Source organism: Sardina pilchardus, chromosome 17, assembly GCF_963854185.1.
Source record: "Sardina pilchardus chromosome 17, fSarPil1.1, whole genome shotgun sequence".
Lineage (NCBI taxonomy): Eukaryota > Metazoa > Chordata > Actinopteri > Clupeiformes > Clupeidae > Sardina > Sardina pilchardus.
Genome location: NC_085010.1, coordinates 27,154,290 through 27,180,836, shown reverse-complemented (window position 1 = coordinate 27,180,836; position 26,547 = coordinate 27,154,290). Strand labels below are relative to the sequence as shown.

The 26,547-nt window shown below is 46.4% G+C and overlaps 1 protein-coding gene across 2 annotated transcripts in view; it reads right to left on the bottom strand.

Annotated features, from left to right (window-relative positions):
* kcnc2 (potassium voltage-gated channel, Shaw-related subfamily, member 2) overlaps nt 1-26,547 on the bottom strand; it is a 60,342-nt gene that overhangs the window by 3,446 nt on the left and 30,349 nt on the right. For both annotated transcript variants that reach the window (XM_062517980.1, XM_062517981.1), the window contains exons 2-3: nt 7,263-8,205; nt 4,863-5,042 (exon numbers count right to left, since the gene is read on the bottom strand). In XM_062517980.1, coding sequence (XP_062373964.1) covers nt 4,863-5,042; nt 7,263-8,205 — 1,123 coding nt within the window. The remainder of the gene's footprint in view (nt 1-4,862; nt 5,043-7,262; nt 8,206-26,547) is intronic.

The window sequence follows — 26,547 nt, the reverse complement described above, 5'->3', positions numbered from 1 at the left end:
ATTAGTCTTTGTGGCGGCCCCGGCGCTTGTGGACGATGAAGAGGGATGATCCATGCAAACTAGGCCAGGCCCGAGAGAGAGAGAGAGAGAGAGAGAGAGAGCGGCAGAGGCGAGTGCAGAGCTGAGCGGAGGGGTGACCGTGGCTGTGTGTGCCAGCGAGCCAAGACAAGGAGTCCAAGACAAACAGCGTGCCGTCTCAAGAGAGCCAGACAAACAGAAGCGTGGATGAAAGGTCACGCACACACACACACACACACACACACACACACACACACAAGGTTCAGCTGGGGCAACATCTACCATTTCGCATTCATGGTTTTCCTTCACTTTTCCTGGAAGCACGGTTCCTTTTCATATCATGAAAAACATCGCTACATATCCATCAGTCTTCTCCCTGAATTTGGAGCTTTGTCCTTAAACGACACCGAAGCTACTACATGTGGAGCTGCCAGATAAGAGTTCCTTTTTTTATTGCCAAAGATAATGGACAGAACAAACGTGAATCAGAATAATTTACAATGACAGCAGTCACATCTAGTTGGATCACTTCAAATAGAAGGGAACTCTAAATTCTTTTTTTTTAGGCAAATGCCAATATAATGACCTTTTATATTTACAAATGACTAACATATACAATGTCCTTTGTGCTACTCTACAGAGGTGAGTGTATGGGTGGAGGGGGTCTTCCACAAAGAGGGTTTGGGGATATTTTTCTACAGGCACAGGTATGGACACCTGTCACGCCAGGATGGGGGACCTCACAGAATGGACGGGATGGGGGATCGCGAGCGGCGCAGTGGGCAGGGCGAGCCGTAGGGAGAGGTCACCGGAGACAGCCGCAGCGTGTTACCGGCCAGGCCTGCTATGTTGTTTAAGCTCCGCGACTTCTCGTAGCCTTCAAATGCGAGAAAATGCACATTAAGACACGCAGCAGTGCAGTGGTGCAAACGCTCCCATTCTGGCACAACCACACACACACACACACACACACAGACAGAGACACACAAAGACACACACACATAGACAGAGACAGACACACGCACACACAGATACAAACACATAAATAAATACATACATACATACATACCCACCCACACACTCACATGCACAGACAGCCAAAAATATATCAAAAAAAATAATGACCCAGCCAGAGTTTATGGGAGCGTGACAAGAAAGACATATTCTCAGGCACATAGCATCATGCCCAGTGCAAATACAGTGAAAACAGCTTTATTTCAAAAGTGTGCAGTCGAATGCCTGCTAGTGAAGATGAACAGTGTACCAGTGCAATGAGGTATGAGTACTTCTTACATGTCACACAGTGTTGTATACTAAAATGTGTGTTTAGCAGGCTTGCCATATTGGTGATGGTACTAGAAATGAAGATACTGAAAGGTGGTTTGTGACAGCGACGTGGTGATGGTTGTGACTGGTGATGCTCTGTGATGCTGAGGATGGAGAACATAAAGAAGCAGAACCAAGGCTATAGCATAGCTGGGGTATTTTATAAGAGTCATCGAAGACTGTGTTGGCCTTCACTAAAGTCACATTTTGATGAACTGAAAGGCAACTTAAACTGTGTTGAAATGACTTAGTTGCTTCACAGTGACATAGGCCAAGTCCTGAGCTGACACCACACAAAACAACAATCAAAAGTAAGCAATGTCATTGTCCTCCATGTGAGGCAGCAAAAGCAAGCAAGCCAAGATGTGTGTTCTCCCTCTTTAGTCTGTGCTGAATAGACGGAATGAGGCCAGCTGACTGACATAGAGAAAGGTAAACCCTAAGTCTTTGGCAGTTTGTGGTAATTTGTGGGATGTGTCTTAAGTAGCATTTTTTTTATTTAGTGTTCCATTTTCCAAAACATTTAAAACTTTCGATTAACTCTCTTATACTAGATTAAGTCTGTGGACTGCCAAATTGACTTATTAAATTCATCTTCTTCGCTTGATCTCAGACAGAACCTGCCCATCAACATCTCCTACTGACCGTGAACCAATGGAAAGCCAGCGTGTCCATCCCAAGAGGACAGAGTTTCCATGGTGCCTGTGTCTCAGAGGTTCAAAGCTACTGGTTCATGCACCCACCCGCCCAGACGGGTAATTTCACTCAGATGCAACCTCTGTTCCCTCAATTAGCGAATCCACATGACGGACACAAAATACAGGGGGAAGTGCTCTTGTTCCTAAACCTGGAGCCTCGATCCGCGCTAACTGTCAGAGGGTTACTGTCTCGTGGTCCCAGGTTGTCCCCCTTTGCCCTGCACCTTTAATCTGGAGTCCATCAGACCTCGGGGGCGCCGTGGGGCTAACACGCCAGTGTGCGCTGGACACAGCAGGAGAGAGCTACTGCTTCCTTCCTCATGACCTCGGCTTGATTGCTTGATGAAAGTGTTTCAAAAAGTTTCTAAAGTTTTCAAAGGTTCGAGATGTAATTGTACGAGCTATGATAATGAAGGTTATCTAACTGTTTTAAAAAGAGAGCGCTTTGGGGGTTTTCTGGTTTTTGAAGCCACAACTTCCTTGATGATTCTCTCTCACTCTCTGTCTCTCCCTCTCTCTTAAAAGTCCCTGTGTGTCCCCAAGTCCCCAACCTACATCCATCCAGGCATGTTCAAAATAATAACCATGTGTGACGCTATGGACACCTGCCGGGTTCACCAGCAGCAGCTGCATATCAAACGCTAGTGTGAAGTAACAACGCGTGCTGTGTGCCTCCAGATTTATGTGCATCACTGCCAGTGTTGCAGCAGGCCAGCATTTGTGCACACTGTGTTTGAGAAGCCCATGGGAAATCACAAGGGCCTTAGAGACTGTGTGCTGTGTGAGGAGTCGAGTGGAGTCCTCAGGCATTCTGAATGGTTTAAATGGAGGTTACTGAAGAGTCAATCCACTGTCACTGTCAGTGGAAGGGCACATCATACATATTTTACAGATCTTTAATTTTCTGCTCAAGTCATTTCTCCGTAAGCACGTTGACATTTACTATGTGTGTGAGATATTTAGAGTTTATTCTGTGAATCACTTAGAGTTCATCTTCTTATTGGTCATATCACTCATGGTTTCCCTTTGGTGTATTTGGGAGAAATATTCTCATAATATTTATAGCCTATTCTCTGTCCATAAAATATCAATTTAGCATTAACAGTAATAAGAGCATGTTCTATGTTTATATGTTTATGTTCTAAGTTTGTACACATGCATTTGATCAAGTAAATAAACTGTGATAAGTTCCTCAGTCTGTAAAAAGATTCTCTCACATGTCGACAATTTCTGTAAATATAAAAGCCTATCCACATAAAAGCAGGCTTCAGACATTGAAGGGTTTCAGGTTTTTCAGGTTTTCAGACATCGCTATCATGTCCAGTTTTTCTCTGCTATCTACTGTACAACCCATCTCTGCCTTTGGCATAAAAATAGCGTCGGACATGAGACTCCTATGTCTGTGCTTTGTCCTTCTCCTCAGCGCTAAGCTCAGCAGATGCTAACCTTAAGATGCCCTTTCAGCTCCCTGTCCCTGTGGATGAGCAGAAGGCAGGTTGTCTGGGCTCTGCCCTTAACTGGGCTGTCTTGCTGGTACGGTGAAGGGGCCATTTCCCAACATAGCCCTGGGGCAATGCTCTAATGCCCCCCTCCTGCCCCTTGCTCCCACCCAGGGGAGTTAGCATGTGCTAGCCTGTGCATACAAAGCAGCCATTAGCGATGCCCCGCAGCTATGCCGTCCTCCTTAGGTGAACTCAAATGGGTTCCCTTCCCTGTTGCCGATGACAACAGCGTTATTGCCGCCTGAGGCGACAATCAAAGGAGCACACTGCCATGCTGATGAAATCGTGTCAAATCACACACGTGTTGAGCAGCATTTGAGCAAGTGTGGATCATGGAGGCCTCCCTTAGCATAGTGTCGGCGTGTGTTTTGCTAGCCTATATCTTCTGACTGAATCCCCAAATGTCTGATATACCGAAAAAATTGTGGACATTTGGCTTTCCTTCGAGTGATTTAAACAACTACAACAACGATAAGAAAGAGAAAGTAAGGGTGATTTAAAAATGTGTGACGCTGTGTTGCTATCAGTTGTGGCGGTCTTATTGAACATTGACGAGTAATTGAGGAGGATCTATACTCCATGACAGACAAGAGCATCACATCACATGACATCACATCACTCACGAGCCCACCATACTCATCAGAGTATGATGGATGAGAATGAAAGCTTGATGGATGACTGCAGTGTTCGTCTCCCTGAGTGATTCAGAATAATTGTGTGAGGAAGTATTTCTCTCTCTCTCTCTCTCTCTCTCTCTCTCTCTGTGTGTGTGTGTGTGTGTGTGTGTATACATGCATGTTTTGTATAACTGTGGGGGATATCTGTCTGTCTGTGTCTGTGAGTATGTGTTATCTGTGTCTCTGTATGTGTGAGAGGGTAACCATCAATTTACCTGTTTATGGTTTTGTACATTTACTTTTGTGTCTCTTGTGTCTCATGTGTTCATGTGTTGTCAAAAGGGAGTGTGTTTGGTGTTTGTTTGCTTGTGTGTGTGTGTGTGTGTGTGAGAGAGAGAGGGTAACCATCAATTTACCTGTTTATGATTTTGTACATGTACTTTTGTGTCTCTTGTGTCTCATGTGTTCATGTGTTGTCAAAAGGGAGTGTGTTTGATGTTTGTATGTACAGTATGTGTGTGTGTGTGTGTGTGTGTGTGTGTGTGTGTGTGTGTGTGTGTGTGTGTGCGTGAGAGAGAGAGGGTAACCATCAATTTACCTGTTTATGATTTTGTACATTTACTTTTGTGTCTCATGTGTTGTCAAAAGGGAATGTGTTTGGTGTTTGTATGTGTGTGTGTGTGTGTGTACGAGGCCTGTACCTGTCTTGCGGATGCCTCCGTCGGCCGGGCAGGTGTAGTCGCTGGCGGCGAGCAGGAAGCAGGTGCCCCCGCTGCGCCGGTCCTGCCGGTCCTGCTCCCTCGTGCTCGAGCGCCGCATGGGCATGCGCTCCTCCGGCGACGTGGTGATGTCACTTCCTCCGCTGCAGTCGGCCGACAGCACTGAGCATGGGAGAAAACGGGGGAGGAGATAAGTTGGTGGTGGTGTGTGTGTGTGTGTGTGTGTGTGTGTGTGTGTGTGTGTGTGTGTGTGGGGGGGAGAGGTCAGCAGGGAAGAAGGGGTCAGGCAGGCGTGTAATAAAAAAACGGACACACACTTCAAAAGAGTTGTGGGGAGCACAGTGGGGCGTCGACGGAGAGTGCGGGGAGTCTGAGATAGACAGACCACAGGTGGACTCATGTGGTGACTCATGCTAGCCTTGGTGTGGTGTGTGTGTGTGTGTGTGTGTGTGTGTGTGTGTGTGTGTCTTAGTGTCTATGTGTCTCTTTGTGTGTGTGTGTCTTGGTGTCTCTCTTTGTATCTCTTTGAGTGTGTGCGTGTGTGAGTGTGTGTGTATGTATTGATGTCTCTCTGTGTGTCTTTTTCAGTGTGTGTGTGTGTGCGAGCGTGCGTGCATAGTTTAGTGTAGTCTCTATATAGTCTATGTGAGTATTCTACAGTCTGTACTCTAATCACGTACCCAGTGTCCATGGGCAGGCCTGTATTTATTAAATCTCACCATCTTTAGTTACTCTTGCTTACTTTTACAAAATAAGTCAATCTGATGGTTGATTAGCAGTAACTGGTTGTACTATTTTTACTAAGGGGCAGTTCTTAGGTTGAGCATGGACGCACAAACATCAATACCTGTTTCAACCTTCACTCACAGGTAGCACAAAGGACTTGACGAACACAGTGACCGATTGATCTCGCGGAAACAAAATGGTCTGCAGCTGATGGCGCGATAATCCAGTTGTGTCATCCGCGCGCTCCGCTTTCATCATCCGCTCATTTCCACCTCAAACGCGGAGATTTGCATCATGCGAGCGATGTTAGCCCGTCTGTCCACCTCTCGCCTCCTGGAGCCCCGGCGCGAGACGCAAAAAACGACACGTGACACCCAGAGGCTGACGAAAACGACATCTCATGTTTCGTGCGCCGCAAAAAACAGCCCCCCCTTCGCTGTCTACGCCCGCGCCTGACACATTCACACGTCCACATCTTCACCTGACAGTGTCAGAGACAATAACAGGGGCACGCCGAGAACCTCCACCCCCCCCCCCCCACTCCCCTCCACGCCCCCACCTGTCTCATCACTCTCTCTCACCATCACTACCACAATCAACAAGAACGGGTAACCTTGAGATAAGGGTTGGGAACAATAACATGGTAGCTAGGGAAGGACTGACGTCTTCTTTTTTTTTCTTTTTCTTTTCTGTTTTTTTTCTCCGCCAAGCGTAATCGGAGGATGAAATGCCCATCTCCAGTCTTGAATTATCCGCAAGCGCACCGCGGTCTTATCTCCGTGGCAACAGGCGGGCGGTTAGAGAGGAGAAAGGGAGCTCAATCTTATGCTGCCAACCAGAGAGAGAGAGAGAGAGAGAGAGAGAGAGAGAGAGAGAAGGAGAAAGAGAGATGGAGAGAGAGAGAGAAAGTGTTCCCTGAGGAATACTCCTCAAAATGACAACTCCTTTCCACATGAGAAGAGAATCTCCAACCACACTGCATGTGATCCACTCCCATCGATCACATCATAGACAACACAAAACATGTCAAGGTTCATGCGCAAGTTACTGTAATGCGAGAGGAGTCACGTATGCTTGTCCTGCACACACACACACACACACACACACACACACACTAACACACACACACTTTCCTCTCTCTTCACCTCTCCTGTTCTACTCTTTTCCCTTCCCCCTCTTCTCTCCTTTCCTCTCTTCCCCTCTCTCCTCCACCTCTCCTTCTGTCTCCTCTCATCTCCTCTTCTCTCCTCTCCTCTACCTTTCCTCTCCTCTCACCCCATCTCTTCCTCTTCCTCTTCTCTCTTCCACCCTCTCCTCCTCTCTCCTCTCACCCCATCTCTTCCTCTTCCTCTCCTCTCTTCCACCCTTTCCTCCTCTCTCCTCTCACCCCATCTCTTCCTCTTCCTCTCCTCTCTTCCACCCTTTTCTCCTCTCTCCTCTCACCCCATATCTTCCTCTTCCTCTCTTCCACCCTTTCCTCCTGTCTCCTCTCACCCCATTTCTTTCTCTCCTCTCTCCTCTCCTTCACCCTCTCCTCCTGTCTCCTCTCATCTCCTCTTCTCTCCTCTCCTCTACCTTTCCTCTCCTCTCACCCCATTTCTTTCTCTCCTCCTTCCTTCCCTAAGTATTCCTCCCCTTCCCCCGCGCCCCTCTCACCTGATCGGTTGCGCTCCAGCATCCTGGGCGCCGTCCCCAGGCACAGGTCTCCCTGCGTGCTGTTGCAGGTGGCGTGCAGCTCGGCCTTGCAGTAGGTGGGCGACCCCCCGGCGTGGGCACCGCCCTGCGGTATGTGCTTCTTCCTCTTCTTGGGCAGCTTCTGCTTGGCCATGGCCAGCGAGTAGTACATGCCAAAGTTGTTGACGATGACGGGCACGGGCATGGCGATGGTCAGCACGCCCGCCAGGGCGCAGAGAGCGCCCACCAGCATGCCCGACCACGTCTGCGGGTACATGTCGCCGTAGCCCAGCGTGGTCATGGTGACCACGGCCCACCAGAAGCCGATGGGGATGTTCTTGAACATGGTGTGGTCGCTGGCGGTGGGGTCGGCCGGGTTGGCGCCGATGCGCTCGGCGTAGTAGATCATGGTGGCGAAGATGAGCACGCCCAGCGACAGGAAGATGACCAGCAGCAGGAACTCGTTGAGGCTGGCGCGGAGCGTGTGGCCGAGCACGCGCAGCCCCACGAAGTGGCGCGTCAGCTTGAAGATGCGCAGGATCCGCACGAAGCGCACCACGCGCAGGAAGCCCAGCACGTCCTTGGCCGCCTTGGACGACAGGCCGCTCAGGCTGACCTCCAGGTAGAACGGCAGGATGGCCACGAAGTCGATGATGTTCAGCAGGCTCTTGACGAACTCCAGCTTGTCCGGGCAGAACATGACGCGCACCAGGAACTCGAGCGTGAACCACAGGACGCAGACGCCCTCCACGTAGGTGAGCGCTGGGTCGGTCTCGATCTCGTACTGCGGGCCGGCGTCCAGCGTGCTGTCGTTGCCGCGCGTCGCCTCCGTCTTGTTGATGATGGTGTTGAACGCCTCGTGGGTCTCCAGGCAGAACGTGGTGATGGAGACCATGATGAAAAACAAGGAGGCAAGGGCCACAAACTAAGAGAGAGAGAGAGAGAGAGAGCAGGAGAGACAGATAGAGAGAGAGAGAGAGAGAGGGAGAGAAAGAGAGAGAATAGGGGGGAGAGGGAGAAAGAGTCAGCCAGGAAGCTTGAACAATATTAATTAACATCTCTTCCGTGTACCAAATGCCAGCTCTCTGTGGGATTCAATAGACTTGAATCCATTAGCCAGGGAGATAAACAAATTCATTCACACCGTGTGCTTGTGCATGTGTGTGCTTTGTGTGTATCTGTTTGCGTGTGTGTGTTTTGTGTGTGTGTGTGTGTGTGTCTGTGTGTATGTGTGTGTGTGGCACCACAGTTCCCGCCAGGCCACACACAGTGATGCCTTTATTCCAACGCTGACAGACTCATTTGCTCATGAACTGCATTAGAGGCAGCATAAGAAGAGAGAGCTCAGCTCAGCGCTGTGTGCCAGCAGGCCTCACCTCATTGTTCTCACCGTGGCCAGCTCAGACTGGCGTATTGACAACCGCGCAGCAACCAGATAGCCAGTGTGCTGTTCTAGTTTCCTTGTTTTTCTTCTCCCCATCTACTACTCCGCCCCCCCCCCTCCACCACCATCACCACCACCTCCACCACCTCCACCACCTCCACCCTCACTGCACACCCTGGGCTGTTACAATAATCCAATTAACATCTGAAAGACACCCTCCCACCGACGGCAAATGAGTTGCTCAGGTCGGGTCGATCAGGAACGATTCTTTTTGTTTGTTTGTTTGTGTGTGTGTGTGTGTGTGTGTGTGTTTAAGATGCCTCTGTGTTTCCCAGGTCTAATCAAATGGTGATGAGGCGATAGTGAGTCATAGGAGGTGGGGGAAGTGGTGGTGCTGGTGGTGATGGTAGGTGGTACAACTCACACACAAGTGAATCATTCTAGAAAACATCAGCCATTAAATTGATCTTTGCACCAAAACTTAGTTGCCCGAAAGGTGATTGCATTTTACAAAAATTATCAACTGCCAATGTCAAGGTTGAAATTATAGAAAAGGCTTTGATCATTCAAAAGACTAAATATGGAAAAATAAATTAAATAAATTAATGTTAAAAACCACTTCACTCAACATCAGGTCACCCACAAAGCCATGGAACAGTTCCTTAGACAGAATCGACGCGATATCACCTGCTCATCACTTGATCCTAATATTTACAATCAGTCTTATCTTCAGTCATTTCAAACCTTGGGGCAACAACATGAAATGCGTCACCTCGGTTATAAATACAAACGTAGCCATTACCACTGGATTCCGGTTTCACATAATCCTCACCAACCAGAGAAGACATCATGCTTTACCCTCTTTGGTTTCCACTCCGTAACAGGATGCTTGCCTATTCTATTAAACATAATGATAGCATCAGTCAATATGATTGCTTTGAGTTTATGCAAAAAAAGCAGGTCTACATCCTCATTGCTTTAATGGAGCGTGCATAATGGCCATAAAAAAAGGATGCTGAAAGGAAATGACAAACAGGATCGTTTGGAAGCGTCTGATCTCTACCTAGCCTGTGGCTGTCCTGGTAGGCTATATCACTTCTAACAGCGCCGGCTGTCTCGTGACCATCAAGGACTGAGACGTGATCACAGTATGACTGCTACTGCGTGGCTTATGTTCATGAAAGCGTGGCGTTCAGTAACTATTATGTCTGTTTAAAGTAGTATAGTGTAGCGTGGCACGGAGACATCTGAGCTGCTTTATTCTATGCAATGCCTGTCAGTAGCTTTGTTGTGGGAAAAAAAGTGATTGGCATTACTGAGAGCATATACTGACAATGCCCAGGCGTGATTTAAATACATATCTATTTAAGGATGCATGTTATGTGTTTTGTCTGTACATCTGTATTAGGATATGCTTTTTTTTGGTTACATTTGTAATGTCCTATGTTTAAACCATAGGCAGAAAATGTGACAACTTTTATAACCTGAACACGAGATATTTGGCGGATCTGCCCGCGCAATGTTTTCCCACACAGTATAGTAGCACACATGCCATTAGCACCTTAATGTTCATGTATGAACGTGTGGTAGCTCAATAGTTACAGCTATGGAGACCTGCCCTGGGATAGGATCCTTTGATTGCAGCCTTGTCAACCTGCCCTCTGCATGATGATGACGATCAAAGCTTGTTCGAAATGTTTAAAGAGGGGGTCACCTCAGTGGATCGCACACGTTCATGGAGAGAGGTTCATTTAAGCCTGCATGGCTGAAAATCCTTCGCCTCATGTTTTATCGAACGCTACAAAGTCAGAACACAACTTTAAAGTGCACACTCCGCACCCCTGATTGCAACAGGCTTACGCAACATGCTGAGATCGCTCTGTGTGGCATTGACACCCACTACGTCTCGGGCTGGTAACCTTGTGCTCCAGATAAAATACTAAGACGCTATGGCACACAATGAAGGCCACTGCAGGCCGAAACATGTTGGCAATTTGTTCTACTATGAACTAGCTCAGATTTAATGAAAAGCTTTTTAATGAAGACGAAGAGGGCCTTGGATTTCTTCAAAACATCTCAACAAAGTTACGTTCAACCAAAGAGCACCTTCGCACTACTAAAACAGAACGCAGAAGCCCTCTGACCTACATCTTCTTTGCTATAGCACACAACTTCGGTAACAAGGCTAAGTGTCTTTGGCTAACAGCTCCAAAGAGATAAGCTAAGAGGCTACACCAAACAACTACTGCTGCATGCAATGTACAGAGCTTTTGCTAACAATATCAATTATCACTTTCATGGCTAGCTAACGAATAGGGAAGCTCTAAGGCTAGTAGCGCATCTGCTAGGTGCTACACTCTTAGAAAAAAAGATGCGATATAGAACCAAAAATGGTTCTATTGCCTTTATGGCACCCCTAAATGTTTTTTTTAAACCATTGAAGGGTCATTTGAAGGATCCTTCAAATAAGGGTTCTTTAAAGCCTGCATGGTTCTTCTTTTTTCAATTTCTTTTAAAGTCTATTTTTTGGGCTTTTTGCCTTTAATCAGATAGGATAGTAGAGAGAGACAGGAAGTGAGTGGGAGAGAGAATTGGGGTTGGATCCGGAAAGGACCACAGGGCGGGAATCTAACCCGGGTCGCCGGCGTGCGGTGCAAGTGCCCCAGCCAGTCACGCCACAGCTGGGGCCCAGCTTTCATGGTTCTATATAGCACCCCAATAACTGATTTTTTTTAAAGAGTGTAGCGTGCATTGAGGGAAGTCGGACTAGGAGAAGTGTCCTCTAGAGCACTCCCCTGATAGGCTTACCTCCACCACACTCACGGCTAGAGGTGGGGGGTGCGCAGCGGTCACAGGAGGGACAGATTTGGGGCAGCCTGTGCCCTCCTGAGAGGTTGTCTGCAAGCAAGCGAGCGCCATGTTCACTTCGTTTCAACTTGACCTCAACTACCAGCCCCAGAGAGAGAGAGGGGGAGAGAGAGAGAGACTGAGAGAGGGAGAAATAGAGAGTGGAGGATGGAGAGAGAGAGTGTGTGTGTGTGTGTGTGTGTGTGTGTGAGAGAGAAAGAGAGAGGGAAAAAGGGACCTTAGAAGATGTTTTTTGGGAAGGTTATTGCCAATAAATAGGTCTCTATGTCCCTAAAGAAGAGAGAAACTAAGGAAACCTACTGAGAGAGTCACCAGCTAGGACAACCTGTATTATCCTGTGCTCTGTAAGAATACAAACTTAAAGGGTGTTCAAAGAGTACAGGTTAGAATGTGTGAATCTTAATTACCACTTACCACCATACAGAGAGAGAGAGAGAGAGAGAGAGAGAAGGTGAGAAAGAATGTGCGAAAAAGAAAAAGAACGAAAAGTAGTGGGAGCTAATAGAGAGGAAAAACGTGGAGTGAGAAAGGCAGCAAAAGAAGACGAGAGCAATCTGTGAGTGTAACAGCGCATGTGTGTGTGTGTGAGAAAAAGGGAAAGTTTTTTAGCAGACTGTAGATAGCACAGACTCTGTCTCCATGATAGGCAGAAGTGTTAATTAAAGGAGCCTAAATGCATCTTCCCCCAGCTGCTGGGAAACGGTTGACTCACCCCCTGTTAAGGGCGCCATTACAAACACACTCTCAAAACACATGCACAAACACGCTGGTAATCAAACACACACGCACGCACGGACGCACGCGCACACACACACACACACACACACACACACACACACACACACACACACACACACACACACACACACACACACGTAAACACCCACACTTATAATACATAAATACACATATCTATAATGACACACACACAAACACAGAAAAACACACACACACACACACACACACACACACACACACACACACACACACACACGACACACACTGTCAAATATGCCCGCCGTCCTCTCCTTCACTACCCCTTCTGCAGCCAAACACACTCTCTCCCTCTGTCAGTGTGCATGACTAACCGTGACTAAAGCTCGAGCGGCTTCCTCATGTACTGTAGGCACATAGGTGGCCCAGTGATAGAAGGGAGAAAAACAGCTGTCTCTATTAGTGCAATACCATATGGAGCGGGGGCCTCCGTTGGCGCGGCGTGGCGCACTCATTATGGGGACGTGGGAGAGAAGTTGGACTAATGATGCAAACGGGTCCTTATCAAGCACGATGATGGAAGATGTTTTCAATCTACTCATTTACTATGAGACAGACAACCGCTACAAGACAGACTAGCGAAATGAAAGGCTGTGAAAGAGCTGGGAGATTAGAACACACATGGATTCATGTCTTATTTACATTTTATACGTATTACTTACAGTACATTACATGATTTTACTTTATTTGTCATGTAGCTGACGCTCTTCTCATATTAGTGAATCTACAGTGGGTGTTTACAGTGAAAAGCCTCCCTGTAGCAACTCCAGTTAAGTCAGAGAGGGTTAAAGCGGAGTGAAGGATCTTTGGTTAAGTGCCTTGCATAGAGGCAGGTTCTAGAATTCTAGAATAGAAGTTCAGAACCTTCTGGTGTTCCATTTGGGAGCCCCGATCCCAAACCACTAGACCGTGGCTCAGCGTTGAATCACTCATAGCAGAGAAAAGAATGAGGCATAAAAAGAGAAGGTGACCTGTCGTTAGACAACAACAACATCAACCGTTGGCAGGCAGCAAGGGCAGGATGTGGCAAACTGATCACCGGGCAGCCCTGTCTGGTCACCAGTGTCCACTTAGCCACCCAGAGGCACTCGGGCAGACTATTTTAGCCCAATCACCTCACTACGGCTGAGAATGACCACTCGCCACCTACCGTTGGCAAAGTCAAGCTCGTCAGACTCCCAGTGCCCAGCACCAATGAGCCCCTTGGGTGCCATTCAGGCTGGCGTGGCGGGCACTGCCAATACTGCCACCGGCTGAGCCGGACGAGCGAGTGGAGACAGGGGGTAGAACCAGAGAGAGGTGGAAGCAATGTAGAGATCACTGTAATGGCTCTCAAGGGTGGGGGCGGGGAGGGGGGTCATGAAAGATAGGGATAAAAACTGTTAGAGAGAAAGAGCAAGTGAGAGAGAGAGAGAGAAAGAGAGAGAGGTGGGATGAGTGTGGGCAGGGTCACTAGGGGAGATATTGTATCCTCAGGGTGACCTGGCACTGTTTGCCGTTTATTGCGGATGAGTCGTATTCTTTATTTAAAAACATTGTCCTTTTCTTCCCATCTCATGTTCAAATGTCAAAGGAACAACTGACAGGCTGAGCCTCCCTCCCCCACCCCCACTCCCCGCACCCCTACACAAAAAATAGTGCCATTAAATCCAGCTGGTATTCTCAGCATTGTGTCTGTGTCAGAATCATATAAAACACTTTTACGGGTAACCCGAGCCAGGGACAGGGCACCCCTGCATGGTTCTCATTCACATCCTGATCCACTACTTAAACCGTTCTTATATTAGCTCTTGCTGAATAGGCTGCGGATAGCTGTCCGGTTGTTGAATTTGGGGAATAGCCAAATCCACTGCTGTTGTACTGTGCTTTTAGCATGGCATGGCTGCTATGATATATCGGTGAGTTCCCAATTCTTTATTAGACATTAGTTCACTGACAGTGTGTGTGTGTGTGTGTGTTCTCGAAATAAGTTTCAATAAATCGCTAATAGACGTTAGCTTATCAACAGTTCACTGACAGTGTGTGCGTGTGTGTTTGTGTTTATGTTTGTGTTTGTTCTCCAAATAAGTCCTCTACACACCACCCCCACCTCTCTCTCTCTCTCTCTCTCTCTCACTGCAGAGGATGGTATGACCCATGCTCTCATAATGTGTTTCTCACTATGTAGGTCACTTTAGCGTGCCCTTGGTCTTTCTCCCCATATGCATTCACAGTGGCACCCTAAGTCTCCCCATGCATTATGTGCTTCATGTCTGTAATTCCATGTGTGGTAATTTCTTGTGTGATAATTTCCATGTGTGGTAATTCCATGCGCCATTTATTCATTTGCTGGGAGCTATATGAGACCGGGCTCCTTGCCATGCCATGAGTCAACGGCGAGTCATTAATACATTAGATTAGTCGGTCTATTACAGATATCAAAGCATTTGGCAAGTAGAAGCGCGGTACAAATAAGGATAGACCAAAGGTTAGGAGAACAGTCCGGGTTAGGCTATTGTCACTTAGGTCACTTGTCACCAAGGTAGTTGCAAAGTCTGCTTAGCTGACGGGCGTGTTGAAAGCTTGCTAAATTGCTACCGACAGTTTGTTGACTATCGATTACAGGACATTAAAATGAAGTAATACGAAGCCCTGTGTCCATACTCTCACTTAAAAATGATGTCAGCCTAATGGTTCCATCTGCACAAGGACACCACCAAAATAATATAAGATTAGCCCTGTGACACGGTGCCAAGTAAATGGGGGTGTAATAGTGCATTACGAATGTATCATAAACATGATCAAGTCATAAATGTTTATTTATTTAAGTAGGCTGGCAGATGGCTCGTAAAATGAGCTCAGACATATATTTTTGGTCACAAAATCTGAGTTTTTAGATTTAATTGTGCTTGTTTCTCGCTAACTTTTACTAAACGTATAAGGGCAAAAACCCTGAACTTATTTGGTAGAGTGATCTAAGCCACAAGAACTGTTGTATGTTGTACTGCTGCCTGCTTCAATATAGTTACTCTGGGTCCCTGACATCATAGCACTACCAATACAGGGTTGATTGAAGTTAATAGACAATCACACTGAGGATTGGCTCATATTGAGCTTCTGTTAATGTGCCAGATGTTTTAACTTGGCAAGGAAGATATCATGCACACACACACACACACACACACACACACACAAACACACACACACACAAGCACACACACAGGCACGCACATACACATACACTTACACACAATTATGAAACATGGCATCTATCCAACCGTCCACCCATAACTACTGTAATAAAGCAACACATCACTCCACAAAACACATCTGTGTGGAATGAAATCAACATTCAATCCACTGTGTGTTATATAATTGTCTCATATTCCGACATGGATGTATAAACCACCACGTGAAGCTATTTATTCTGTTCCTGATGTATGCTTTTGAATTAAACATGGCAGCCTTCCCCATGATGGTGTATAACAACTAAACCATGCCCTTCAGGGGAGTTCTGTTGATGAATCATTGAGATGCAGGCTGTACGTTTCAATGCCTCTCTCTCTTTACGGGCCCAAGTGATACAGTATATGTATCACTATCAACATATGATTACACACACATGTAGACAAACACACATGGAAACACCAACACACACAGATAAAAGTACCCTTCCCTGGACATTAGCAGGCTCAACAGTAACACATACACACACACACACACACACACATACACACACCGACAATCCTCTGGCCTCAGTATTATTGTAGATGGTAGGCTGAACACACCGCCACACACAGACAGACAGACAGACAGACAGAAACACACACACATACACACACACACACACACACATGCTCACCCAAGCAGACACAGACACACACACACACACACACACTCACAAACAAATACGTGAACAACTTTTACACAACTTTTATGATTACATCAACATGGGTTAATGAGAGAGCTTGTAGTCCACCCAGGGCCTCACAACCAATTATCTACACACACTTATGTTTAGTGTGCCTCAACAAAAGGCAAAGCATTCGTATTTGTTGACAGAAAAGCACTCAAACCATAGACCATAACCTGCCTCAGGCAGGTAGCTATAGCTGTGTATTTTCCTTGCCTTTAAGAATTAGGATTATGACGTGTCTGAATAAATTAGCTAAGGCAGTCAGACATTAATGAGAATGAGACGGCTTCCACTGCCAAAGCTTAGCGACACTCGAAATATCCTGCCTGAGTAAATCCACAACTAAAAGGACACCGCTTGAGATCAGACTTGTCAGATTTGGTGAGTAATGCGATATGTTGTTTCCTCTTTGGGCTACCCCTGCACACACAAAAACACACACACACACACACACACACAAACACACACAGAAAGAGAAAGAGAGAGAGAGAGAGAGAGAGAGAGAAGGAGAGAGGGAGAGCAACACACACACCCACACACAGACACACAAACAGTTATTCTGTCACGAAACACTGTTCTATTTTTAGACAGGAGGGGAAAACCTTGGCCTGCCTTCGTCAAAAATCCCCACCAATTTGGCACCCCCAAATGAAGGCACCCTCCTCCCCTCTCTCTCTTCCCTCTTCCTCCCCTCCTCCTCCTCCTCCTCCTCCTACCCAACCAACCCAGTGTCAGTTATGTGGCGCACAGGCGACAGCTCGCCAGGGTTGACCAATCATCTCGCTCCGTCTGCGCCACCTCCTCTGGCCCACAACGCAGCCATCTGTTTGAGCGGCACAAGGCGCTCGTCCCCACGCCCCCACCGACGCCACGCCACAGTCTCCCCGCACCCGCACACACACACACACACACACACACATACACACACAAGGCACTCGTCCCCACGCCCCCACCGACGCCGCGCCACAGTCTCCCCGCACCCGCACACACCCGCACACACACACACACACACACACATACACACACACACGCAAACATGCACGCACAGATGCACACACGCACAGTCAGACGCACAGACATATGCACACACATATGCACTTAAACACAATCCACACACACACACATACCCACACACAGAGACGCACACACGAACAGTATGCCCGTGTGCATGTACTGAACGTACACACACGCATGCACATATACACAACCCAAACACACATACACACACACCTGTATGTCACACAGTATGTACATCCCCGACATAGATAGACATACACAGAACCACTCACGCACACAAACACAGGCCCACTCACACACACACACACACACTCATATGTACATTCACCCACTCCCCCCCCCCCCACACACACACACACACACGCGTGCACAGCAGCTTCTTGGCCGACTGCCCCGACTGGCTTTCAGCTCGTGGATTTCACAGCGTCCCTGACGTCAGCACACCCTGAGGGGGGGACCCCGGAGGTTCCTCCACACATCTCATCCCTCGTCCCGCCCTACACCCCCCCCCCCTCCTCCAACTACGTGAGTGTGGTATCAATAAAGCCCAATGTTAAACCATCCTGCCGTTTTAGCCGAGTGCCGGCGGGATCCTGAGATGATTCCAAATGAGAACATGGCAGTTAGGGACCATTTCTTTTCTTTCCCCACTAACATGCAATTACGGATCCTGTAGTCAGACACGCACTCCATCTCTGGGGATGGGGGGGTAATTTCAGACAGTTCTGTCAGAATTCCATTCCGCGTGTGCATGTTCCATAATTAAAGATCGTAATTGAAATGGCAAGCTTATAAGGTTCCTTGATTGGGTCATTTTTGGTGCCTCGCAATATCAGCAAACAATTATGCCGCTAACGAGATGAAAGTCGTTTGCCCAGATTTCTCAGAGGAACCTGCGGAATAAAAAGGCTTCTGAGCCGTGACCGAACGCTTCGCAGTTTCCACGTATAGCCACTGATGAGATGTGCCAGACTTGGGACGTTCATTAGAAATACAGTATATACAAGAAATGAGGGGGAAAATGAACACGGAGGCATAGAGTGTGTGGGTACAATATTCCCAATCATGTCTCGTACAAAGCCTGCAATCTGGGGGGGGGGGACCAAGCTTCTCCCTTGATCATGTGGTGCCATGGTAACGGTCCTGCTTTTTCTTTTTTTTAACCTTCTTCTTCCTCGCTATCTCTCCGTTTGAGACCTGTCAGACTGGGGATGGAGAGGAATGGGGAAGAAAGAGGGGGAGAAAGAGGAGGAGAAGGGAGAGAAAGAGGGGGAAAGGAGGAGGAGGAGGAGGAGGAGAAATGGGAGAACGAACAGCAGCAGAGAGAAAATGAAAATAAATGACTGTGTTGCTGGCGCGAAAAGAGACAGAAAAAAAAGCAGGAAGAGGACGGGATTCCCCCGCTCACACCCCGAAGAGAGACGCGGGAGTCCACGAGAGTGGGGGGGGATTTCAGCATCGCCGACTGGGGGATGCTCAGCTCGGCGCATCAGGGTGTCTGTCTACAGCTAAGAGCAGACACACTGGCTCCGGAGCAAATGGAAGCTCCAGTGATAGCGCCTCAGAAATGTAGAACAATAATACAGAGCCGAGGAAGGATTGGATTTCAAGTCTGGGAAAACGAACACAGCTGAGCTGTAAATAATAGACCAGGAAAAAGAGGCAGGAGAAAAAGGCTCTGAATACAGATGAGAGTCTCAAATGATTTAAAGATTTACTCTCTCTCTCTCTCTCTCTCTCTTTCTCTCGCTCGTGCTCTCTCTCTCTCTGTCTCCTCTCCTCTCCTCCCTCACACATTCATTCGTTATGATTTCTATTCTAGCTGACACGCTGGCAGTCTGCTCCCTCTCACTAGGGGACCCTGTATTTTAGCCGTAAACCCACAGCTTTTGGCAACCAACCAGATGCACACATACAAAAAAAACGGCGAATCAAACATTTCCAGGCTTTCTCATTTGAATAATTCATTGTTACTGTGGAGCTCGTAAAGAATGAATTAAGTGTGTTGGGGTAAATGTGGGATGGGTTTGTATGGAAGTGTGTGTGTGTGTGTGTGTGTGTGTGTGTGTGTGTGTATACAATCAGTATACAGCACTTCATTGCAGACACAAGGTGAACAGCTAATGAGATACTCTCCATTCAGAACACTGTATAGTTATATGAGGCTCTCAGGTAATTAGACCAACTGCCGTGAAATGATTGACAGGTGAGGTGACAAATGGGAGAAAAAGGGGCGCAGCATTGATTGGGTCTCTGATTCATTCCCAGTTCCTCTCACCAAACGCAGCTATACAGCTAACCCATAGCAAATGTCACAGAGGTTGTGGTCAAAGTCCTTTAAGGCAAGTCCCTCCACTCAGCGGCCATATTGCAACGCCCTTTGGACTTTTACCTATTTCAGGCAGAACTGCACATAACATAAGGCTTCACGACAACAACCTCGGCAAGCAAGATCAACGGCAAGATCAAAACACATGATTGGTAGGCCCTACTATGTATTCACAACACAGCCCATGATTGGCACATTGTAATTCACATGTCGACTTTTGGCCGCGGTAGGGGCGGGATATGTGTGTACACAACTGTCATATTGGCATTATGAACTAACCCCATTCTATGGAGGATGTTTTGAGTGCTGTGCCTTCTCATTCGAAAGGCTCTGTTGTGGTTCCCTCCACATCCATCAGCGCACGCGTGGCTATAAATAGAACACGGGACACGTGCCTGGGCTGACAGGTACGGAGGCGCCGGCACACCTTTCTCAGCTCTGGGGTGTGATCGCAGTCCCTCATGTCACGTCGCGTTAAACTCGGGAGGGTGGTCGTGGTGTTTTTTTTTTTCTACGGGGTGGGTGTCAAACAACATGCGCCACACTCCTCCGTTTCTATATCAGGCGACAAGACAAGCTGTCAGGAGGCGAAGTCGCGGCAACAAAAAGAAACAAAAACTCACTCGACTGTCCCTGCCTACCCACCACAACACCCACCCACCACTATTTTGTTTATCTGAATCGAAATGGGCATGTCTTTATCAGACAAAAGCACAGTGAGGAATAACCACTTTAAGTGCTGCGACTGTGACCGCCTATCAGTCACATCCATCAGCAGTGAATAGGCCTCCCTTGGCAAAAACACACCAGCCGAACAGCACAAGTATGTTTTATGGCTCGGGAAACGAATACACTGGGTTGTTAAATGGACGTAAATAGCCATCCAGTCCATAGGGCATTAGCATGATTTGGTTGTATTTATGGGCTTGTAGCAAATCGAACGTAACGAGCCTTGGCCCGTCCGTGTTGCATTGCGTCGCGTTATTTACGGCTCGGCGAAGGAAATTCCCGTAGCAGGGCCAGCCACACAAATAGCATGTCGGGGGAGATCTAAACATGTCGCTGGCTGAACTCTCTCAAATTCACACTCCCGGTGACAAGACCGGTCGACAGAGATGGAGTCAGATGTGTTATGCGATGCACTCTGCTGTATCTTGCCCAGTGCTCTCCGTTCCAGCAACAGTTTTGGATCTTTCAAGAGGGGTCTTAAGGCATATTTGTTTAATATGCACTTAGTCTTTTGAGCGTTTGTTATGTGTTATGGTTTGTATAATAGTATTGTTTTGTTATAATTTGTCCATTGTTAGAATTTGACATTTATTCTGCTATTGTCCTTAAATTTAGCCATACCATGCTATAGTTATTGTTATTATATAATTAACTGAGTGACTTATTTGATTGCTATTCTCATTTCATTGTCTTATTTCTCATTAGGTTAGTGCTTAATTGATTGTTTTATTGATAATATTGCTATTCTCCCTTTTTATAATTGTTCACTGTTATTTAATTTGTATTGTTATTTATTTGTACGTCGCTTTGGACAAAGGCGTCTGCTAAATAACCATAACCATAACCATAACCATAACCATCTTCAACTGGTGCCAACATGGATTCACACTTCAGCTCTGTTGTAGAGTGATGTGATGTCGGCCAAACATGCCTTTGGGAAAGTCTTCTGGGAATTATAACACAAAATCATTTTTTGAGGGACACAAGGACAAGCACAATTTATACGGACAGTTGTAGCTGATATCATAAGGGGCGGTAGGCTATACTTTAATAAATAAATATATACTTACTTGCATACTTATATAAATGACATCAGACTTTTGGCCACTAAATGCCACTGGTCGTGTTGTGTAACCACCGGCGCTTCTTTTAGATACACGGGGCCTTTCTTAGAATGATGCTGTCTGCGTTCATTAGTTTTAGTGGGCTTTGACAAATACCCACCCACAACAGAAAGAAAAGAGGGAGTGAGACCGACACAGAGAGAGACGGAGAGAGAGAGAGAATGTGTGAAGGCAAATAGTGACTTCAGCTTCAAATCACCAGAGCAACACTTTCACAAAAATAGCAGCACCACAACACAAACATTCTGACTGGAGACACTAGACACATTGGACACTGTTGGACACAGGGATAGTGGAGGAGTTGGAGTGGATATTTTATGGATATTTTATATGTCCATCCCCCGGCATTGTCATCTGTTTTATGTTTAATTGAATTTCTGAACATGCATGTTTATTTTATTTGACCATCTCATACGTCTTTCATTATACTACTGAGTCTCACAATGTAACCTTCCGGCCCGAACAAATCAGGTGAATCGGGATGCTACCTGATTGATAAATCAATCATGCCTTAGTTTGAGTCTTGGTGTCTGCCTTTCTGCCAGACTATCTAAATTATTTAGCTTAGTTGAAATCTTAACCCTATCTGCAACTAGAACTGCTGATCTTTACAGTCACAGCTGTGTCTTATGTGCCTCTGTTTTCTTTGACAGTCTGAACTCTCGTCAGTGTGTCATGAGTATGCCCTTTTGGTGAACGTCTGAACCCCTCATCCCCCGTTATTTTCACGACTTCACTATACATGTTACCCGTTCTGATTAAATTCCGTCTGCAAGTACGATAACACATGTCAGAATCAAGGCAGTCTTCTCAGGGGAAAAAAAAGAAAAGAACCCGGCGACTGTCACTGTCTTCTTGGGCCTCCGCTGGGCTTTCTGAATATATGAATATATTATTGTCATATTTAAAGCACGCCAACACAGGCGCCGCGATGAAAGAATAACGCACATCCTGTTCGAGCCTTGTCAAACTTTTATAGCCTCATCACATGCCCTCTAAAAGCACACAGCATGTACACACAGGCAAGCAACGTCAAACATCGCACATTCTTCTTCTTTCTTATAAACACACACACACACACACACACAGAGAGAGAGAGAGTTGCACTCACACTCTCTGTTCTCCGCACTTAATCAGTCCTGTTCTTTAAAAAGTCCTGTGAGTATACCTCAGGTAATGGGCTTTTGATTTGTCTTTTTGTGCGAGCTGATGAAAAGATTAGCATGTAGCGGGTGTCGAGGAGGAGAAAAAGACTAGAAAATGAAGTGGGCCTGAGGGAGAGAGAGAGAGAGACACACACAGAGAGGGAGAGAGACAGAAAACAGAGAGACAGAGAGAGAGAGAGAGAGAGAGAGAGACAGACAGAGAAAAAACAGAGAGGGAGAGAGAAAGACAGAGCATCATTCACTCCCCATATCTCCTCCATTACATGGAGGGCTGCTCAGAAGTACCTCAGAAGTACCGTGAGCTCGCCACGCTAGCTCCATTGACTGCTGCTCAAACAGTCCTTTCATGATGATGATGCTAATCCAGATCAGCAAGTGTACAGTAGATGCTTAGCGGCTAAAGTGCGGAGTAGAAAAGCATGTAACTGCCAATGAGATGGATTTATTGCACTGTAAGTCAATGTGGAAATGAAAAATCAAAATAGGAAGTAGATCTCCAAGCCAGATTGCTAATTGTGATTGACATTGCGAGTTCAGTGTATTTACAGTTAGTGAACTTTGCCTCTATATCTGAGGCACATTTAAGCAATATGGCAGAACTGTAAACACCATGGCCAATGACAGGCCAATCACAGCCATGGCGAATGGCGATATCACCTACCAACGCCAAACTCACTCCGAGATATCACCATGGCTGTGATTCGGCCGTAGGCACAAGGCCAGAGGCTATGTGACCTACTGTATGCCAGAGGAGAGATCACATCACACATATCTCACACACAGAGATGCTGGAGCAAAAGCAAGTTCTGGCCACTGGCCAAACTAATCTTTTACAGACGATATAACGGTACTGTGTAGGCGTGTGGAAGCCTTCTGTTATTAGCCTATGCTCACATGGTGAACTTGATGCAGAGGCTTATATGAGAAATAATGCAACCATCCCACTGACCTCTGTGTGAGGCTAAGATATTTGTGACCAGATGACCCCGGTTACAGGGGGGACAGTCCCCGTTTTTGGTTGCCTGTCCCCAGGAAAATACAAAAAAACGACCTACTGTATGTCCCCGTTTTTCGGAGATCAAACTGAAAATGTCCCCGTTTTTTCCACATTTTTGGGATTATGTCCCTGGTTTTGGTCTCGGACATGTGGTCACCTTAGGCTAAGAGTCCCTGAACGTGAAGGACCAGATAGGGTCAACCTCATCTACACAGAAAATTCATCACACTTTGATGCCTGTGTTACAAGCGACTTGTGAATGAACAGTTAGCAAACACCTATACTTTGGCAATGATACTAATTGTTTTCGTTGAGTGAGGCCCTTGTTTGTCTTACAGTGTACTCTAATGGATAAAGCTGTCATATCTTCGTGCCTAGTGGTTCGGTTGTGGACAGGAACACAAATGCTCTGCTTGCCTGAATGATTCTCTTGGGCACCATCAAATGAAGCAGATGGATATTACAGCCAGATTGCCTTGCATTAGGAAGACTGTTAGGCATGGCGTGCCTGTCGGCAGAAATAGCACAACAGCACAGATCTGTCATCATCACACACAGTCTCTTTCACACACACGGACATACACAGACACACACACACTGAGAGAGGAGTAAGGTAAGCGGAAGGTAAAATAACAGAAAAAAAAACGTGGCTAGCAAGAGTGATTTTTCAAAAGAACTAGGTTACTCATTCATTTCTGAAGCCTTTTTTCAAATGACAAGCCTATCATAAAAAAGGCTCCTAAAATAGAAGTCGAGGGTTCTGAGTACATCAATTCCCTGAACAGTGTTGGGAGTTGGGATCTTGGGCTCAGTGATTTGCACAGTCTGGGTATAATTTTACACTCTCTTCTCTCTGCCTCTCTCACTCTCTCTTTCAAACAGAAACACACACACACACACACACACACACACACATCCACACACACACACACACATCCACACACACACACACACACACACACACACACACACACGCACACATACACAAATGACAGCGATGAAAACAATGACACAATCAGCTGTTAAAAATAGAAGTAATAATCAAAAGATAAATAAATAACAGAAACTCAATACATCTAATGTGATGGGAATAGATATTCGGATATTTCATGTAAGTCAACAGAATTGTTTTCTCTCTCTGTCTCTCTGTCTCAGACACTTCCAGGGATCACTTTTCCTTTGATCACCCTTCCTCGCCCATTGTGACATATCATTATGACATGGGTATTGTCTGACATTCACCTGTCGGCCTTTTGAGAGAAAACCAAGATTGTGTATTCTGGCATTGCCACGGTGACAAGAGTTGCCGCCATGGGAACACAACACACAGACGAAAACAGGTGTGACAATGGCAGAACGCCGCTCCCCGAAGGCGACACACTGAGTGTTGATGCTTCTGACAGTGTGGTCTTGCATCAACCGGACACCGCAATGACCTTATCACAAACGATGTTCTTTCAGGCTAGACTATAGCATGGATAGATAGATAGATAGATAGATAGATAGATAGATAGATACTTAGATAGATAGATAGATACTTGTATTACCCACAACAATGTTGGTGGTATTTTTGTTACAGAAGGATTTAGCTCAATTCGGTGATACTGAATAAATAAATCAGCAGATAATAACTAACAAAATAAATCAGTTTAGCTGTGTTGAAGAGTCTTATTGCCTAAGGGTTTCAGTTCTTCTGGATCTGTAACGTCCTCCAGAGAGGAGAAGCGGGCATCCAACAACTCTAATACTCTAGGATGATGGTGTGTGTGTGTGTGTGTGTGTGTGTGTGTGTGTGTGTGTGTGTGTGTGTGTGTGTGTGTGTGTGTGTGTGTGTGTGTGTGTGATTTATATGTGTGCCTTGCATATATATTTATATGTGTGTCTTGCATATTCATTCGACAGAATCATTATTACACATTATGCGGTATCAGTGAGCATTATCATTGTAGAAAAAAACATGCCATAAAACGCTCCACCGCGGTGATATCTGACTGCATAAGTTGACATAGACATAGATATTGGTATTCCTCAACATGGTGAAGAATTTGATCTCATATGTAAATGCTGAATCAACTTTCAAAATAGACGATGACTCCAAACGCACAACACAGTTGAAATTAAACTAATACATAATCTTAAACACCCAATTTGTCAAAAGCTTACAAATAATCTCATACCTATGTCCTCCTACACAACAAACAGAGCTCTGTTCTAGAATCTTTGCTTCTTACGCTTACTTGAAGGGCAGCTGCAGGACAGTTACTCAAGAAATGTTCCATTGAGAGGAGCAAAGCAGATCCTGAAGGTGATATCTAAGAGATATCCTTGTATTAAAGATTTTAATCAACGGCCAACAACCTTTGCCAGGAGGAGATGGCAAAGGGGAACAGAGGGGGCTTTCTATTCATCTGAAGTATCACAAAACTCTGATGAAAAGATACTCGGCCGTTTTTAGCTTGAGATAAGTCCAAGCGTCTACCAGATAACACTCGGCTTACATACAAAGAAGCTTTCATCTCTCTTCTCCTCTATTTTCTCTCTTTCTCTCTTTTCACCAAAATACACTGTACTCTCTCTCGTTCTGCCTCCCCCATCCCCCCTTCCTACCTCTTTACCTGTTCACCATGCCTGCAGGTATAGAGTATTTGAAACCCATTCAAGTAGCATGTGTACGGTGGCCCAGAGGGAGTGTGTTGTAACCCCTCTGGCGTGTTGTGTGTTGTGTGTTGTGGCCATGGGGACCGCTGGAAGTTGTTTGTTGCCTCCTCAGCGGGGGAACACGGCAAGTGGGCAGCTGATCAATGGTAGTAGTCACGAGCGTACTACTACAAGCATACGGGTCCTTTTTAGTTTACCTCAACCACTCCACAAAGAGATGGAGAGAGAGAGAGAAAGAGAGAGAGAGAGAGTGAGGCAGAGAAGTGAGAGATAGATTAGGTCGTTTTGACACGGGGATGGAGTGGAGAGAGTGGGTGGGAGGAAGG